Here is a 20605-nt window from a genome sequence, read left to right as displayed (position 1 = left end):
TATTTTTTTTTTAATAAGGCATATAGTTTATATTTAAATGCTTAGTCTGTCCATGAATACTGTTGTTTTTATACGATTGTTTATTGAGTTTTGGCGCAAATACATTGTACAATATTTTGCGAAATTAAAGTGGAGTGGGGTGATAAAGAGAACCGAATCGCTGTGATTGCATTACACAGAGTAGGTAGCCAAATGCCATTTTTAAAACTCTCCATACGCTTGGTGTTAGTAAAATATTTGTGTACCGGGCTATTAATAGGTACAACGAGACCTCCTCTGTTTGTGACAGAAAAAGATCAGGCGGTCCGCGTAGTGTTCGTACGAAAAGCGTGGTCAAAGCAGTAAGGGAAAGAATTCGAAGAAATCCTGTCCGAAAGAAAAAAAAACTATCTCAGGAGATGAAGATAGCACCTATAACCATGTCGCATATATTAAAAGATGACTTGGGACTTGTAGCCTATATGAGACGTACTGGTCATTTCTTTACTGATAATTTAAAAATGATTAGGATGGTAAAATCGAAACAACTACTGAAGCGGTACGTAAAAATGTTGTTTACGGATGTGATTTTTTTTACAATTGAGCAACATTTTAACAATATGACCGTATTTATGCTCAAAGCTCTAAAAAAGTCTAATTAGTCGACAGAGTGCAACGTGGGCTAAAATACCCCACCAAACCATCACTGAAGTTCCGATTTATTAGCTATGAAAGAGTGGCTGAGCCATACTTTTATGAAAAAGGTATCAAAACATCGACACAAGTGTATCAAGATACCATTCTTGAAAAGGTAGTGAAGCCCCTTAACAACACCATTTCAATAAGCAAGAATGGTCCTTCCAGCAAGACTCGGCGCCGGGTCATAAATATACATAAAACTTCATCAGAGCTAAAGACTGGCCGTCGTCTAGTCCCGATCTTAATCCGCTGGATTATGATTTATGGTCAGTGTTAGACAGTACGGCTTGCTCTAAAAGCCGTGATAATTTGGAGTCCCTTCCCTAACGCAACTCGTACGATTGGCAGTGAAGGATTTTCCAATGCGTGTGAGTGCGTGCTTCTATTGATATCTGGCCTCAACGTTTAAAGGACTGCATTGCCAATAGAGACCACTTCGAATCGAAGCTTCTTATATTTAAAATTGTTTTATATATATAAATGTTATGTTGCATGTTGCAATAGAAAACATTTTTTTACATTGTTTCCGTATTTATGGCTAGACTATATATATATAAAAAATATAAATTATTATATTTTTTATAATATTATAATTTTTTATAAGAAGCCATACTTAGGATAATGACAAAATACGTTTTTAATCAACTGAATAACCTGAAGATTTACATATTGAAGCAGCAATGAAGCACTGAAATGGGGAAAATACCTACTGGACATATTATGTCGCGCTTAATTGCAATAAATATAGATAATTTTTAGGTAAAGGTAGGGGTTTTTTTCTGTGCAAACTGTGTCAGATATGTAGTTTTTAGGTTCAAGGCTGGCAGGTCACTTCACTCTGGTAAAGAATATTGGTCCACTGGATAGGCAAACTTCGAGCGCACGATCTAGTGTTAAGATTCACACTCTTAGCCACTAGACAATGATTGACTTGATTGACAATGACTTATACTTAGGCAATGATTTTTAATAATAATCTTTATTGTTGTCTTTCGTAGTCTTTATCCGTGGAATTACAGTAGATTCCACACTTTGCACTAATTCCCGTATTATTTACGTAATAAAAAAGTATGAATAATATTTTGTATGGATAGCTTTATCTCCGTCTTTGGACTTAAAAGAAACTAATATAGATCATCTCACATAATTAGTCTAGTAACTAAAATAAACTTAAATCTGCAAAATATAAAGCTAATCTTTGGGTTAATCAGTCACAATTAATTTACATACAAGTAGCTAATTACGAGAGAATATAAATGATCAAAAATAAGATTTTTAAGTAATTTAAAGACTGAGCTCGTCTGATATCAAGTAGTAAACAGTTCCAAAGCAGAATACTTTGTACAGTAAAGGAGGAGTGATAGAATTCAGTTTTAACAGCAGGGGTTTCAAGAATTAGATTGATACATATATATCACCTAAACTTATTTTACAGCTAAAAAGTTTTGAAGATCAAGTTTTATTATATTTTAATGGAATCCATTAGTTCAAGTCTCTCTTCTAGAACACGTTCATATCTCAATATCATAATATTCACAAATCTATAAATAATATATGAACTTTGTTACCCACTAAGACGAAGACGACTTCACCTCAGGAAAATATCTAAGAAAGAAATCTGAATGAAAGCGTGCTAAAGTATCTTCAGACTTTAACCGTTAACTGGACTAAATTATTACCATATTATTATACCAATAGTATGGCATATATGCAATATGAAGATTACTGATGTTAAAAAACAAAATTCGTTCAGTCGAATTTCCCACCCCATCTAATCCAGCTCAGCCTGGGTCAAGTTACACGGGACACGTCATCCGAGCCTTCCGTTACCTGTCGGAAACGGAAGGATCGATAAAACTCATTGTGTTTTAAGTATGTACCGCTAAAAGTATATACTGGCTTATTATTTAGATACTATGTGATGTTTATTTGGTGAAGTTAATGTTTGACGATGGTTTATTCTAGTGTTTTATTAAATCATATGTATAGATTCTAAAGAGGTAATGTTTTGAGGTTGTACATCTTTGTATCTACAGAACTGATTTTGTGAATGTCTCTATAATATATATATATATATATATTAACATGAAAATTAAAAATATTTTTCGTTATAGTGCACAAAGTTGGAGAAAAAGTCGTCGAAGGAGGTTTCGTTCATAAGTGTACATTGTGTTACCTATATGAATCAGGAGTGAGTCAGATATATATTTAATGTGACTAAAAAATGCTTGAAACATATTTAAAAAAACTCTGGTATCTTTTATTAATAATGGCTTTGTTATTCTTCCTTTATATTAAATATTTATTATAATGATCAATGAATCTTAGAACTTATAATTTCGAATTTAGTAGGAATTTATACTTTGTTATATTTTTTGTACAAATAGGTAAAACTGTGCTTTATGTTTATGTTTGAATGTGTATTCCGTTTTTGGCTTTTGTTTATATTGTAATTGTTTGGATATTGTTTAATGAGTAGCTGTAGGAATACTTTAATAAAATAAAATGAATAAATAATTTCCTTTGCCTTTCCCATTAGGGATAAATTAATATCATCATCATGAATAAATGATTTTTGACTTGATTTTGACTTACGAACGCTCTCTTAACAAAATGAAGAGTTGTAGAACTTGATGCCTACAAAAAAACAATAAAAGCAATGAATTACTATTCGTTTCTCGAGAATGGCTGGACCGATTTGTATAATCAGGATCTTGAAATATTTGTGGATGTTCAAAGAAGGTTTAAGCGATGGGAGACATAATGAATAAGTAAAGAAGTGTTTTTAGAAATAAAAAAATATCACTTGTATATATACACATATATTTACACATATATTTATAGAAAAATACCTTTAAAATGTTGTGTTTCATAGCTATAATATGGTCCGATATCTTTGGTCTGTTCTAAAAAAATTGCATTAAGTTTTGACACATGTAGGTGATACGAAGTTCAGTTTTGTCATCTAGTTCTTTATAAAAACAAGCCACGTCTACCTGTCTGTTCGCGATAAATTAAAAAAAAAACTACTCCAATTTTTTTTTCTATATTCACCAATATTTAGAATGAGGATGGTTTAGGTATATAATTTTTAAAGGTTTATGAGGCACGGTTGCAAGCCGTTCTATAATCGTATATAAAACTCGCTTGGTATACAAAGGATAATCTTGCTATACCAATAACCTATCACGATTAAAATGTACATGTAAGTGAGAAAGTAAATAATTTTACATATATTTTGGATAAATCAATTCATATAAGATTGATACAAGTGAGAACCCGAAGAAAATAGCTTTGTGCTTAATAACTCCGGGCGCTAAGTTTGAATGATAACTGTTCATGTCGAAATGAAATTTCTTATAAAATTTTTGTGTCATAGTTTTTGTAACAGAACTCCTCTGAAACGGCGAAACGTTTGAATTTTTTATTTTTATACCTCTTTATACCTACTATTATTAATATTAGTACATATATATATATGGCAAAACAACGTTTGCCGGGTCTTCTAGCTTACTACATAGATATTACCTGAAATTGTTAACAGCTGAAAATAAAAGTTTTGAAGATTCGTTGTCATATTTTAAATCAATCGTTATCCAACTAGAACTAAACATGTATTGCTGAGTGGTATCTCTGGAACCTAGAAGAAAAAACATTATAGTTACAGAAATAGAATGCAAATTACTATTTAAGATGTCTTTTGACCGGTTCAGGTTTACTTGAAGTCCTTGAATGACTTTCATATGAGTTTCGAATTAATTTTTCAGGCGTATCTGAAAAGCACGTTTTACCCTACAGAAATAGTTTTTTCGTATTTGGCAATTATATTGCTATGTTTTCGTGCAGTGTTGGCCTAGTGGCTTCAGTGTGCGACTCTTATCCCTGGGGTCGTAGGTTCGATCCCCGGCTTTGCACCAATTTCTTTCTATGTGAGCATTTAACATTCGCTGGAACGGTGAAGGAAAACATCGTGAGGAAACCGGCTTGCCTTAGACCCAAAAAGTCGACGGTGTGTGTCAGGCACAGAAGACTGATCACCTACTTGCTTATTCGATTTACAAATGATCATGAAACAGATACAGAAATCTGAGGCCTAGACCTAAAAAGGTTGTAGCACCACTGATATTATTATATTGCTGTGTTTTCAGAGGTTATAAACTAGATAATTCAATCCAAGATTACCCGAGCTGTGAGGCAAGTATGTTAAGATATGTGCTAAAAATGTTATAGAATCTCAACATCGTGTGAGGTATGGACCACCTCATCGCGATTCAAGCAGGCTTTTCTGCTCAGTGAACTGCGTAGTCGCGAGGAACGACGGAGGCTCACACTACTAATTCACACGGAGTCATTTTCGACCAACTGGCCCACATACTTTAAAACAAAAATACACTCTATTACTTAAGGATTAAGATCAAAATTAAATGAAGAAAAAGTCATGCAAAAAACGCAAATTTTTTTTGGTAAAAAATTATTTTCACACGCATATATGGAGGTTTTTGTAAATAGCATTCGCGGGCTTCCACAAGGAATGATAATAAAAACAATGCATTTTTATTTTTTACTTCAATAAATAACTTATAATTACACATTTATTTCTACTGTATAAGCATTACATGTCTACATAGTGCCCCTAACATGATTTCGAAATTATCAGAATCATACATTATTATCGTGATTCATGTTTCCTCAACATCTGTTTTGTTTGTTTTTCTTAATGTTGATTTGCACTTCTTTCACTCGCCTTATTTTTTTAAAATTACAAACGGGCAGAAGGCTCTCCTGATGTTTCATGATATCGCCGCCCATGTACACTCGCTCACATTGTTAGATGGCACACATTGCTGGCTGTCAACGCAGGTCTGCGTTCGAAAATTGGTACGCTCTTTTCTTGAAAGACTCTTCTTTAGTGCGCAGCTGGTCTTACATAGTGCGGACAAAAACCGCTTTAAGAAATGCTCAGTTGTGGAACGAAGTAGTCGAAGTGATAAGGGCGCTTTGTAAGTCTTTATTTTGCCCGTAAGAAATTGCCCGAAAGCTATAAACCCATAACCCCCTTTGGTAAATAATAATTATAATATAAATTGCTTAAATTGCTTTTGCAACAAAGTGTTTAATAAAATACAATAGTTTCGTTGCTACGATGTATTTGAGAATGATAAATATTCATAATCAGCTAAAAACAGAATTGCGCAAGAGTGGATCCTATATAATTTTTATTTCGCCTTCTGTACGTTAGAAATAGCATTTCATTGAAATAATCAGGGACAAGATTTAGTGCTAAGTGACGCCAAGTTAAAATGGTATTCCTAATGTACCTAAACGTATGTTAAAAACGTACAGGATATGACATACGTAAGTTGTAAGGCTAATTCTCGAGTCAAAATCTTACACGTAAAAGGCTAGTTAGTACCAAGAAAAACTTCACATGGGTATACTTTATAGTTTAAGCCATATGGTAAGATGTGACAGGTATTAGTGCGGCCCAATGCTTCGCTCTGGGTGGCCCTATCAAACTAAATACGAAATCGATATTTTGTACCTTGTTAATTGATATACTATGGAAATATGACTTTCATTCAAATCGAATTGTCAAATGCAATGTCCGCGTATAACCATATAGCTCAAATCGTAAATTTAGCTTAGCTACACCAGCGAAATTTGTCTATTCCTGGAGGGTTGAGTTAGTTGAAAAATGTATTAAAATTAAACAATTGAAGTCATTAGTTTAGAATTTATGGAGTTACAAAGTTTCTTTAGCTTCTTTCAACCTTCTGTGCCTGAAACATGCCGTCAACTTTTTGGGTCTAAGGTAATCCGGTTTCCACACGGTGTATCCGTGAAAGAAATTCCATTGGTTTACAGCAGGGGATCGAACGACCTCAGAGATGAGAGTCACATGCTTAAGCCACTAGGCCAACATTGATCTATGTTATACATTATATCAAAATTTATTTATGTGTGAACTTTTATAAATATGATTTGTAAATTAAGCACATACTTAAAAATAAACTAGTTATAAGAGGTCTTTGCTCTCTACTGTGTGTGTATATGAAGTTTGTGAGCTAATTATGAATTAATAACACGACTAGTAATGACCCCAAATTGATTCTTATGAGATTTGGTAGTTCACAAAGTTGGGCCCTTGTTGAAGAATATGAATAGGGTTTTGAGTATTTCATTAAAATCATAACGCTAGCGCATTTCGCATTACAATGTGGTCACCTAAGCTGAAATAACACATCGAACATCAATTTAATTACTTCATTAGTTATCTAAATAGCGCTCACTAAATTGTTCTCACCACAAAAACAAAGCTTCCGCCAACCGCTACGTTAACCCGATACCTTCGTTGACAGATACTTTCCCGCGCACAATATGTCATGTTTTTTTTTTGAGGGGTTGATACAAACAACCAATTACTGCGGGGCGGGCGAACATGGAAGATAGCCATTTAGCCAGACACACTGGCCAGTGATAGTCTGTTGTCAAATTGATTTTTTTACCTAGATGCCATGGCGCATGTCGGTACGAGTAATTTAATTAGTGATAGTGAGTGTTTAGTGTAATTGTGATGTGTTTTTTTAATTATTTTGGATTGCCATGGATTAATTTTGCAAGGTATGAATACGATTTTGAAAACAAATAAATAAAAAATAATAATTTTAATAAACACTTAGGTGAGATCGTAGCTTGCGCATTGACCAAGATTTAAGAAGACGAAACAGATATAATCGTGTCAGTTGACCTCTGTAGAGCCCGCTAATTTCCTTGTGACTATGACCAGACCTTTTACGGGATTTTATCAATTATATTAAAATTGCTAAAACAGTTTCCTAATATGAGGCGAGTAAGCGTAGTAGTTAAACAAAATTTCTTTCGGGCATCACATTTGCTTGAATTTACTTAGAGAAAATAATGAAAATACAAATGAAATACTTATATATATATCTGATATACCTTGAAGTCACGGTTCGCAATGAGTAATATTATAACCAGATTAATTTATCCATAGCATTGCAAAAGGGCTAATAACTACTTAACCTTTATTTGAATGGATATTTGATTTTTATAGAAGTAAATCTAGATATATCACATAATCGTTAGAGAAATAATTTCTTTCATTTTGTTTTGGTTATAAGTTATATTAAGTTATTTATTAAGTCTAGACTCTATCAGACCGATCATTATAACGTCAATTCTCCCAAATAAATTTCGATACAGTTTTCGATAGCGTTTTGGCCCAATTGATATGCAGATTTAGCATTCTGATACACGAGCTAGCACTATATCCATCTTTGAATGGAATGAACTTTGTAATCAATTTTCCTTTAGTTTTTACAAATTAATTACATGTTTGTGTGCTTGTCACATTAAATATTGTATTTTATTTTTCTTGTATCAAGGTATCAGTATTTATTAATAAATACAGCTGATCGATATTTATAGCTCGGATGTCTCATGAAATTACGTGGAAGTATGAACAAAATCAGAATTGTTTCGGTTACGGGGTAAGGCGCAGGTGCAGATCCACTAAAGCATGTCTGCGGTTACGAAGAAAAATAACTAAATGTGTAGCATCCGTTAAAACTCGTGGACACATTATAATTTTCACGTTTTTTCTTAAATTTAAATTCATTTGTTTATATCATACCTAAATAGTTATATTGCAGTAAAAAAATATTTTCTCATAATCTTTTCAGTAATGTAAATATATTTCAAGGCATTTAGGTTATTAAAGATGTAGTTTTTAGAGTTTTATATCAGGGATCATAGTAGAATCTAATTAGTAAACATTTGATTAATACAGTCAAAACCACTTACTACGATGTCGTTTAGAAAATACCGGTTATATTGATCAAAATTAAAGGATGAATTCTATTGTATTAGGTACTTAATAACAACATCATCGGCTGCTACGAATTTAGCTTTTTACGACTATATGAGTAGTCCCTTCGATGTCGTTATAAAAGATTTTGACGTACATTTAATTAATTAACCTTTGAATTTGTGTTTCATTTCATTAATCTGATTTGATTTGATGGCCTAGGCCTGGAATATGCCAAGAGCTAATCCATTAAGCAGAAGTAATAAATAGAAATATGTTACAGTTACAAGTGTAGTCAACTTAATTTATAGGTTATTACTATGGACAATGCTGGTCTAGTTTTGTTTTTTTATATAAACAAGCGGCCTGTCCGTCGGCTCATCTAATGTTAAGTAATATCGTCCATTGACACTATCAATTCCAGAGGGCTCGCGAGTGCGTTGCCGGTCTATGGTCTCTCATACCTGAGGTGTGAGCGCTAATGAACTTTCTATCTGTGCGCATCTAACACTCGCTCATATGGTGAATAACAACATCATCAGGAAACCAGCAAGCCTTATACCCAAAAAGTTACGTGAAAACAAATGTTGAACGACACAGATAATAGCGCTACTGGTTTTCTTATTAGTATGGATCGATGGAACTGTAATACAGAAAATTTATTTATTTATTAGTACTAAGAAACGTATAAGGAAGGAAGGAATAAGTTTATTATAGTAATGCTTGTCAAATAAAAAGTTATTTAATTATTCTAAGTTTCCGTCGGATATCAATGTTGCTACAATTTTACGTGAAGTATAAACATATTAATATAGCAATAGGTTTTGTCAGTATAGCACCTTAAGGGTTGAAAGAATATATTTTATAAGGATATTTAAAAATGTAATTAGTTCTGTAACTTCTGTGAAATTTTAGTTTCTCAAAGGAGATTACTAAAATCACAAAAAATTATATGCCGATAAAAATAAATAAAAATGTACTCTTTTTTAGCTGGCAGTTAAATAAAGACAATCAAAGTTTAAGTAAGTGCTGCCAGTATCTATTGCCAAATATCATCAAAAAGGATTTTGCTGTTTATCCAGAGTAACAATATATTTTATTGAGTCTGGTCCTGAATTTCTGTATTGGACATTTTTCTTCACTGTACAAGTATGAGTTAACATTAAAAACAAGTCCAATATAGTATATATATATATATATATACCTACATTTAAAGGTTAATTAAAACCTGCACCTGGGGCTTGAGATAAAATCACTTTTCGACACTCACTCCAAATGAATTAGTATGAAGAATGACAAAACCTGAGATGTTGTCATTCCACATTCAATGTAGGTATCTGTCTTGAGACCCGAAAACAAAACTCAAGAACGTCCCCCTTTTATTATTTTTTATAGTTTGTGTATTAGTTGGGTCCTGTGGTGGCCTCTAAGCACTTTATTGGTTATGGTCTGAATGACAGCCTCTTTTTTAATAGTGAGATCTATTATATAGATATCACCATAGGAGCATCTATTATATAATATAATATATAATTATTATTAAATTATATAGTTGCTGTTCGCTTTATCGGAATATAAACTGGTATTTTCGTGCAATTTTTTCAACGTTCCTCTACATTAAATAATTTAAATAATTAAAAAAAATCAAATGTAGTAGGTACTCAAATCTAGAGCGTTTCGTGACCTTTTTTATTATTTCTATTTAACAACGTAACTATAAATTGTGTCGTTGAAATCTTTTCTATTAAAGCGTAAACTATAAGAAACTAGAAATACTATAAACGTCTATGTGACACAATATCTTTGGATATTTAAGAGATAGTATTAAGTATAACGTAGTTGTAAGTTGTCATTTTAGACAATAATTTATTTAATAGACCTTCACACTCATGCAATACATTTAATTTATCTATTTCGCGAACTGGTATCGGGTTTCGTGCCCCAACCAACAGCCGAATAGTCCTCGGCCATCAGTGGAAAATTTCAGATGGTAGGTGAAAATAGGTTATCCCAAATCTATTTCAGGATGGTGTATTATGTCTATCATCCGTGAGGTCGTAGGTTCGATCCCCGGCTGTGCACCAATGGATTTTCTTTCTATGTGCGCATTTAACATTAGCTCGAACGCTGAAGGAAAACATCGTGAGGAAACCGGCTTGCCTTAAACCCAAAAAATTATCGCCGTGCGTCAGGCACAGCAGGTCACCTACTTGCCTATTAGTTTAACAATCGATAATGAAACAGATACAAAAATCTGAGGCCAAGACCTAAAGAGGTTGAGCGCCATTGATTTATTTTAATTTTATTATGTGTAATACAGGAGGCATATATATTCTATTTCCTCAAAAGTAGATAAAAATATGACTATCGTAATTCATTTTCAATCCCTTCAACAATGCAATGATATATTTTTCTAAAACGTACCGAACTGAATTTTTATAATTAGCAGGAAAATTTTAATTGTGCAAAATACTCTTATCGACACTTGTGTTATGTCTATAATATTTACTAAATCTAATCTTCAAGCAACAAAAGGAATTTTAAAAATCATACAGTTCAGTAAAACGTGTTTTCTTTAAGTTATGTGCGCTGTTAGAACTCGCTCGCAGGAAAACATCCACCCAAAAGGTTTACGACTGACACAGAAAAATTATCACCTACTTTGCCTATTAGTACAAAAACACGAAACAGATATACCAATCTGAGGCAAACACTAAGAGTTGAAGTGCCACTGTTTTTTTAAAAACGTAGTTTAAACAAATGCATTCATTTATTTAATATACATATTACATATATTTTGTTTATAAGAGTAACGATGATATGCACATAAAAGTTTTGTTTATAATAGAAATTAAAATTAAAAGCTTTCAGTATATAAAGTTATTAAGCTTAAATAGGTATGTAAAATTGATTTAAAAAATCTTTTTTCTAGTTTACGCAGGTAATACAAAAAATCTTTAACTGATATGTACGTGAATTTATAAAATGATTTCGACTACAATTGTGGAAAAACACTCTAAATGTATATATGTTTAAAAAAACCACGTTTACATAAGAAGAATAATTGAGTCCTTGCGTTTAATAAGTTCATAACAATTATAATCAAAAGTTTTTCATTTTTGCCCTTTCCTTTGTTGACGACACGTTTAGCCTTACACTTAACGGCTTCATTACAAAGTAATCAACAGGTATTAATCTTAACACGAATAATTACCCCATTAGGTACAGTAATTAAATGTTCATTAATTAATATATTGCCGAATTTAATTTGCAAAAACTAGTTCTGTTTTCTTCTACGGTATGAATGTTTTTAACTTATACGATTTGGTTTCAATAAGAAAATTACATATTTTAATAATATATAGCCCATATACAAACAAGAAATATATACCCAATCATAACCTTTTTCGTACGTATAGTAAATTTTAGTAAATTGCCTAACCGCGATCGTAAAGTAGGTACCTAAAGCTCACAAGGCCATTCGTGTAAAATTTCAAAATAATGTACATTTCTGGCAAATATAAAATATGTGAAAAATGTAATATTTTTTTTTACTAATAAGGGTTTTTAAATGTGATTCGAGAATTTAAAATATAGTTATCTAGACACATATTAGGCCTATAGTCGATACGGAGAATTGGTGCAACCTATAACTAGATTAAATTATTACAAGTGTTAAGTTTTATAATGCTCTTAATATAGTATGTATATGTATATTTATTTAAATAAATTTGATCAATTAAAAGTTTACATAATCCAAAAATACCGTTTAAAGTCAGTACAAAAAAATCTTTTATTCTAAACACCCAATCGATTTCATCTCAGCCATGCGTGACTACAAGCGTCGGAAACTCTGACCCGCCCTCAGCCCACAGCCCGCAGCCCACAGGCGGGGCCATGGACTGTTATGTCCCGAACAACCCACAGTTCGGCGGTTGCTGCCATTCGCTGTGTTGCGATCCGCTGCAGCCCTGCTCCTGTGATCAGATCCGGGAGCTCTCGGAACAGTGTTGTCAGGTTTGTTAATTAATTGTAAGAAGAAAATACAAATTATTTGCTTTGATTTAAAATTAAAACTTAGGTTTATTTATTAAGGTCATAATACAATATTAATTTATAATATACTTTTGAAATTGCAAATATTAGAATGAAAAGAGTTTTAGGAACGAATACAGGCAATTATTATGGTAACCAAACCATTAAAGCACGATCCGTACATTCTATTGTTGGCTTATTTTTTATATCAGGTTCACAAACAAATCCAAATCCTTCCATTCATTATTATTTAATTTACAATTTTGTACAAAACTCATTCTAAATTGAAAATCAGCATGAAGATTTTTTATGTCTTTTAATGTTATTATTTTCGAAATAAGTTAGTCAAATTATCTAACTTCGAAATGAAATGTTATGTTGAATAAATGGATTCTTTCTTCAATTATCAATTATTATTTTTGTATAATTAATCAATCTCAATTTACCACTTTCTTTACATATAAACGATTTTAATAAGCGTAATATATCTACATAATTATTAGTGTAGATGCACAATCTTAAAAACAACTTAATTCATTAGTACTAACTCAATACTTGTTAATAATACTAAAAGCAGTATTCACCTTAGCCCAATAAAATATTAATTAATGTATGTAATAATAATAATAGTTTATAAATTGTATTAATAGATTCCGCCTTCATACTTTATAAATCACAGAAGTCTAGATTTTTCGGGAGTAGTGAATTTGTTTATACCATTTGCATTGATTTAAATTTTAAATACTTTTAATTTCTTTTTGGTTTCGCGAATACTAAAAGTTTATATAATTTCTAAAACGTTAAACATGTTTTGCTGATCACGTCAATTTTTTATTTATTATATTATTTTAAACTCCTGTTAAAAAGATTTATTAGCAAGAGCGTGAGATTTCAAAATCATGAAACGAGAGCGTGTCAGCATTCAGTTACAATTTCGTTTACCGTTTGTCCTGTACCTCACGGTTTTTCAGCAGGAGAATGAGAATTGTTGTCCAGAAAATGGTGAAGAGTTGAATGCATTGAGCGAATCAATCGCCCCGTGCGACGTCAATCTTGGTGATGTGAACGAGCAAAGCTGGACAGGGGAGGAGATGGGATCCTTCTCCCTACCTTCATTGGAGCTGGACCCACTACCATCGCTGTTCCCATTCTCACCATGCTCTGGGTATAAGTAAGTGGTTCGAATACATAATTTTAATCGAACGAATTATGAAAATAATGTAATATAATATAAGAGACATTAACACAAACATTTGTTAGGTGAAATTAATCATACAATTTATATTTGCTAATACATATACGATACTCGTACGCAAATAGACCTCCGATACAAAATAGTCGCTTTATTAATATGAAAATAGAAATCCAAACAAAATATAATAAATAAGTATTTTGTTTCTTCTAAAGGACTGCGATCTTTTAAAACACTAAAAACTCGCTTTAACAGAAGCAATAAGAAATAGTATTTGCTGTATCCTCGAATATATTGACAGATAAATAATACTTATATAGAAACATGACTGTACGGTAGACAATACAACATTAAGGAATAGATACATAAAAATACGAATACTAATAATAACTCTAGAAAAAGATACAAGGCCTAATAATAGTATAACAATTATTTTAAGAGGCCTAAGATACAGGTTTTATTGATAAGAATTGTTTTGAGAGGTACACAAATCATTTAATACAAAATTGCATTATTAGGGCCGTTCAAGTATTACGTAAGCACTATAAGGAGGAAGGGGCTGGCTCTCTGATTTTCCTACTCGGTGATTACGTTAACAGTAATTAATACCTTTTTTATACATTTTACCCACACAATGTCTATGCTTGAACACGAAATGCGTTTTCGAGGATTCTAGAAAAATAATACGTTTATGTACTATTATTTATGAGAACTTTGCTTACTTTTGCTGACAACAGGCTTTAATACCTTTAGTTAATAAAGAATTCATTATGTGTGTTTCGTGATATTTTTTACCTACAGCAGCATACCATTTATTAAACCCTAGTAGGTAGTTTAGGCTGCAAGCACTACCGGATGAATGGATTTTAATGAATTCTGTGTTAGAGATATAATTGTTTTATCTATAGATAGGTATTCTAGGAAAAAATCCCTAAATACTACTACGCAATATGCCCGCGATAGACAATTAGAAATTTTATGTTAAATATGGAAATATTACAAGCGCTGCAACAGTTTCAGCGTTAATTACCTTAAATTGTCAAGGTAATTTTTATCTTATAAATAATTAATAAACCACCGACCTAGTTGTGATGAATTTGTGAGTTTGTTATAAAGATACAACTATCTTACAAATATTTGAATACCTCAGAAATCCAGTCGTAACGTTTTTGTAGTCTCCTAAAATAATATATAATACATACTTATACCTATATAGCAATATTTCTCAACCCCGTTTCCCCAAAGCAGGAACACGGGAGGGGAGTGTCGGGAGAGAACAGGGGGGGAGGCGGCAGACGTCCTCCTCTCTTTGAAGCATGCCGTTGTACATAGCGACTGCGCGGAGGGCCACCCACAGGTAGTCATCTCTTTCACTCCCATAGAATTATCGTTGTTAGACAGAGATAGTATATCAGAAATATGAAGATTAATCAAATGTTAATCCAACCCTTGTAGGGTATCATTTTATTGGTTGTTGATGGAATTGGTTTTCGGATTTAAGTTTTGTTAATTAATTGATTTGAAATGTATATTTTTACGAAGCTATATTTAGGTCTTACGTATTCTTCTTTTCTTAATTTCTCGTAATACATATGTTGATGGTTAAATTAATATCAATGACATAATTGTGGACACGTATTTATAAATATATTCTATCAATCTGGAATATTGCCAGACACATAAAAATGGTTCCTTAGTAAGTAGTTAAATTCTAATATATCAAAGCCTCTGTCAATAAATTAGGGGTTTTATACATTTTATTATATTGTTACATTGTGTTCAATTGTGACAATTTTCAAAAACGGGACAGACACGACATTGGGAGTCATGACTTGATTTGGAATCTTACCTTTAATCTTTTAAACTTCAGCTATTAATACTATTAGTTAGAAGTGACATAACGCTATGTTTATATTATTATTTCCGACCGCAATTTCTCCCACGTTGATTGCAATATCTACCTAATAATAACAGCCATATTTCAGTCAATATACTTAAGATATAGTCTTAATTATTATACACTATAGGTAGGTAATTGTAGGTAGGTGCTACAATTTCTCAGGATTCAAACATTCCAATCGTAAAGTACAAAATTCTGTTTTATAGCTTTTGAGATTATCGCGTCCACATAGATTCGTAGCGGTCCAAAATAAAGCACCTTTTAAGCCACTTTCCACCGCGCATCCATCTTTGTGGAAGCAACTGCCAGTACTTACAGGTATTTTACGTACGATACGACTTAGGGGCCTTCCAGAATAGAGTGTATCATTCCCTGAAAAGTCGGCAACACACCTGGTAGCCTCTGGCGTTGCTGATGTCCATGAGCGGCACTTATCACTTCATACAAAGGTCTTGCCTGCTGCACTTCATTATGTGATGTAATTATCGCTTCGCATTGACCGAATTTTACACCCGTGCGAAGCCATTGATACTAGTTATCAGAAATAGGTGTGTAATAGAGTTAATTAAGTTTTTAATTATAAAACAGATGATGGTTAACAGCGGAAGTGGGTATCCATACTACGAGCATTATGCAGCGACGCCTATCTTCCCTACAGCCACTATGAGCGTCAATGTGTCTATGAACATGACCATGCATGGTTGTCAGCCAGATCAGCTTTGCTCACAGGTAATGCAACTAACTAAACTAGCAGTAGCTTCAGCGTACGACTTTCCTACCTGAGGTCGTAAGCTCGTTCTCCGGCTGTGCACCAATGGATTTTCTTTCTATTTTTTTGCGCATTTTAACATTCGCTTGAACGGTGAAGGAAAACATCATTAGGAAGCCGGCTTGCCTTAGACCCAAAAAGTCGACGACGTGTGTCAGGCACAGTAGGCCTATCACCTACTTACCTATTAGATTAATAAATGATCGTGCATCAGATAAGGTAATCTGAGGCCCAGAAAAAAAAGGTTGTAGCCCCACTGGCTTGTTTATTTTTAATACACTTACGTAACTGAGGCCTTATGCCAAAAGAAGAAGTCGCTCTAAGTTTCAATAGTCTTTTCGGGTTCCGAGTCAATTATAATATTTTTATAAAGAATAATTTAACGCCATTTTATTTATTGATATGTATAGTAGTATGAAGTAATACCCTTTAGGCACTACTGATCGCAATAATTCTCAGTTAACTGATACAATTGAGGATGGTATAAATAACAAAAAACCAGCGCTCCAACCCTGGGTCTCACAGATTACTTTTTCGATATAATTTTTTTCTACAATGGCCATCCAGCTTGCTTCACGTAGTTATTTTTTAGGTCTAAGACATGCCGAATTTTTCATGATGTTTTCCTTATCTTGATATAAACTTTATAAACCTGAGATATACACTTTATTAAATTGAGATAAAAAATTATTATTGAATTCAGATATAAAGTTTATTAACCTTACGAGCGAGTGTTAATTGCACACATAGAAAGATGAATTCATTGGCAGCCGTGATTTCATCTGAAAACTTCATTCTCATACTTCAGATAATTTGGGATATAAACTCTTATTTAATGAAAAGATTTCATATAGATAGAAAAACAATTATATCTTTTATACTTATTTAAAATTTCTTATAGGTACAATGGAATCAGAATGCAGCGACACCATCTGTCAACGTGGTCTACCCACCCCCACAGAATATACCCACATCCTATCCATCAGCCACGTACTCCTTCACAGCCGACTTCCGGCCTCCTAACCAGTCAGACCCCCTAATCACCGCATCATCCACATTCAAACCCGTCCTCCAAAATACACAGAAGACCCCCAACTACATCTTCCAGCAGAAACCCAACTTCCAGAAGATGGGATCCATGCTTAAAAGGTCTCCCACCAAAATATACCAAGAAGGACAAAAGGAGAGTGGGTATTTGGTCAATCAGAATCAAATGCATCCCCAAGAATACGGATACAGTTCCTGTATCAACTCGGGGAAAGTTCAAGTAAGAAGTAGAATTTTTATAGAGAGACTATGTTTTTTACTTAATTTGAAGTTTTAAAAAATACCTATGTCTAAAATAAAATAAAATGCTTATCCGTGAATTTTTAGTGTATGTTACTGATATAGCAAATATTCTTTTATATGCTTAGTCTATCTATAAATACTAGTACAATTGAAAATTAACAAAATATTATGTTTGAATTTAGAATCTGTTACTTTTATATCATTGTTCATTGGTTTTTACATTCTACAATATTATGAGATATTAAAATAGTGTGGTGATAAACAGAACCGAATTGCTGTGATACATTGTGTATTTTTAAAACTCTCCATACGCTTGGTATTAGTAAAATATTTGTGTATCGGGCTATTAATAGGTACAACGAGACCACCTCCATTTGTGGTAAGTAATCCTGTCCGAAAGCACCTAGAACCATGTCGCGTATATTAAAAAATGACTTGGGTCTTGTAGCCTATATGAGACGTACTGGTAATTTCTTTACTGATAATTTTATAGGATGGTAAAACGAAACAACTACTGAAGCGGTACGCAAAAGGAGTTCGCAGAAAAATGTTGTTTACGGATGTGATTTTCTTTACCATTGAGCAACATTTTAACAATATGACGTGGGCTAATACCCCACCAAAGCACCACTGAAGTTCCGACTTATTAGCTATGAAGGAGTTACTGAGCCATACTTTTACGAAAAAGGTATCAAAACATCGGCACAAGTGTATCAAGATACCGTTCTTGAAAAGGTAGTGAAGCCCCTTAACAACACCATGCTCAATAACCAAGAATGGTCCTTCCAGCAAGACTTGGCGACAGGTCATAAAGATCGGTCTACGCAGTCTTGGACTGGCCGTCGTTTAGTCCCGATCTTAATCCGCTGGATTATGATTTGTGGTCAGTTTTAGAGAGTATGGCTTGCTCTAAACGCCATGATGATTTAGAGTCCCTTACACAATTCATACGAGTGGTAGTGAAGAATATTCCCATAAAAAAGTGCTTTTATTAATATCTGGCGCCAACGGTTAAAAACTGTATTGCAGCCAATGGAGAAAACTTCGAATAAGCTTTTTTTACTTTATTTTTTATGTATTAAACTAAGACACTGTACAAGTAATAAATGGTATTTGCAATAAAAAAATTACTTTGTTTCAGTATTTATAGCTAGACTAGGTATAAGTAAAAGAAATGCACTTTACCGGAACACTCACTATAATTGTAATTTAAAATTATAATATTATTCGTTGCGCGCGATACTATTCTTGATTTACGGCAGGAATTTGTGACAATTAAACGTGCGAACGGTTATATTTTTTTACTATTAACGTATAATCCAGTAAACGTTATATATTTGTACTTTAATGCATAATAGTCTCGATTATAACAGTTATATTCGGTCTGTTCAGGTCGGAGCGCTCAGCGGTTCAGATGAAGACGAACAGAAGCCTAATCTATGTCGTATTTGTGGCAAGACATATGCACGGCCTAGTACCTTGAAGACACACCTACGTACGCACTCGGGAGAGCGGCCGTACAGATGTGCGGATTGCAATAAGAGTTTTTCCCAAGCAGCTAACCTGACGGCCCATGTCAGGACGCATACTGGCCAAAAACCATTTAGGTAACGCGTATGGCACTTATTTTCATTAAACTTTTTTTAAGCGGACTTTTAAATAAATCGACGCTACCAATAATTTATTATTAGTAGGGACTTCATCATAATGTATTTGTTATTTCAATTGGAATAAAACAAGTTTATTTATATTTCAGGTGTCCCATTTGTGATCGGAGATTTAGTCAGAGTTCCAGTGTCACTACACACATGAGAACACATTCAGGAGAAAGGCCCTATCAGTAAGTCTGTAACAATCATAAAAAAACAGGAATTTATTATGAGTTTAGGTCGATTTCGAATTAGTTCGATCTATATAAGTAGTTATGGAAGTTATGCCGACCTGTCAACAAAATTTGAATTGTAACTATATTTTATTTGGGTCTATATTTTTAACAGATGCCGCTCATGTAAAAAGGCGTTCTCCGACAGCTCCACGCTGACCAAACATCTTCGAATCCATTCTGGCGAAAAGCCATACCAGTGCAAGTTGTGTTTACTTAGGTTTGTACGATTCCTACATTAAAGGATAAATATGAATTTTATGTAATTGAAAATTATCGTCAACCATTCTTATTAGAACACTTTTATTATGATTAATCCCTTTAAGAGCCTTGGCTATTTCTATTATTCCATTTCTTCATTATTGGATAATTTATTTTTCTGTGCTTGAAACATGACAATTTTTTTGTATAATACAATTTACTCGTGACGTTTTGCCGCACACTACGCCATTCTACGCCACCTCTAAATGTTATAATATAATCTTGTTAACTGAAATATTTTCCTTTAAGGTTTTCTCAATCTGGGAATTTAAATAGACACATGCGGGTGCATGGCAACATGTCGGGAGGGATGCTCGGCTGACATATGCAGTGCTTGCATGCATGCAGATTGGATATACCTACAGTGTTGCCATATGACTATTTGTTGAAGTGAGGTGATAACTGTGTTACGAAAATGGCAATTTTACGAGATGACATTGGCTCTAGTATCGGTAAAATTGTCTATGATAATCTTTGGACCTAGCATTAGATTTAAGAGTATTGTTCTTTAAAAGGACTATAACAACAATGTACCTAGAATTTAATAAGTTTTAGCTACGACACTTGTCAGTATTAATAAAAACCAAATTAAATTATTGGGATCTCATGAATAATTTTATATTACTAGTAAAAATTATAATAGGTATTTTTCCGATACAAAAATGCTTTCATTATTGTATACAAAGCAAAATGCGGATTACGCAGGTTAGAAATTTATATTTATCTGTGGATATGCTTCTTACAATATTTAAATCAAAAAATTATTTTAT

At 33.0% G+C, this 20605-nt stretch overlaps 1 protein-coding gene across 3 annotated transcripts; it reads left to right on the top strand.

Moving 5' to 3' along the window:
* Positions 1-7165: 7165 nt before the first annotated feature.
* Positions 7166-20214, top strand: LOC123720418 (protein glass-like). Of its 3 annotated transcripts, none has more exons than XM_045677010.1 (10): positions 7166-7299; positions 12332-12523; positions 13516-13712; positions 14979-15090; positions 16222-16362; positions 17304-17669; positions 19085-19299; positions 19449-19532; positions 19690-19794; positions 20085-20214. In XM_045677010.1, exons 2-10 carry the CDS (start codon positions 12404-12406, stop codon positions 20155-20157), a joined length of 1413 nt encoding a protein of 470 aa, XP_045532966.1. In that variant the 5' UTR covers positions 7166-7299; positions 12332-12403; the 3' UTR covers positions 20158-20214. The 3 variants fall into 3 exon arrangements, with proteins under 3 accessions (XP_045532966.1, XP_045532967.1, XP_045532965.1); XM_045677011.1 differs by having other exon boundaries at positions 13513-13712; positions 14982-15090; XM_045677009.1 differs by having other exon boundaries at positions 13513-13712.
* The last annotated feature ends 391 nt before the right edge of the window (positions 20215-20605 follow it).

The sequence above is a fragment of the Pieris brassicae genome, chromosome 2, assembly GCF_905147105.1.
Source record: "Pieris brassicae chromosome 2, ilPieBrab1.1, whole genome shotgun sequence".
Classification (NCBI taxonomy): Eukaryota; Metazoa; Arthropoda; class Insecta; order Lepidoptera; family Pieridae; genus Pieris; species Pieris brassicae.
Note: the sequence above shows the minus strand (reverse complement) of the source record. Positions and strands in the feature narration are given on the sequence as shown.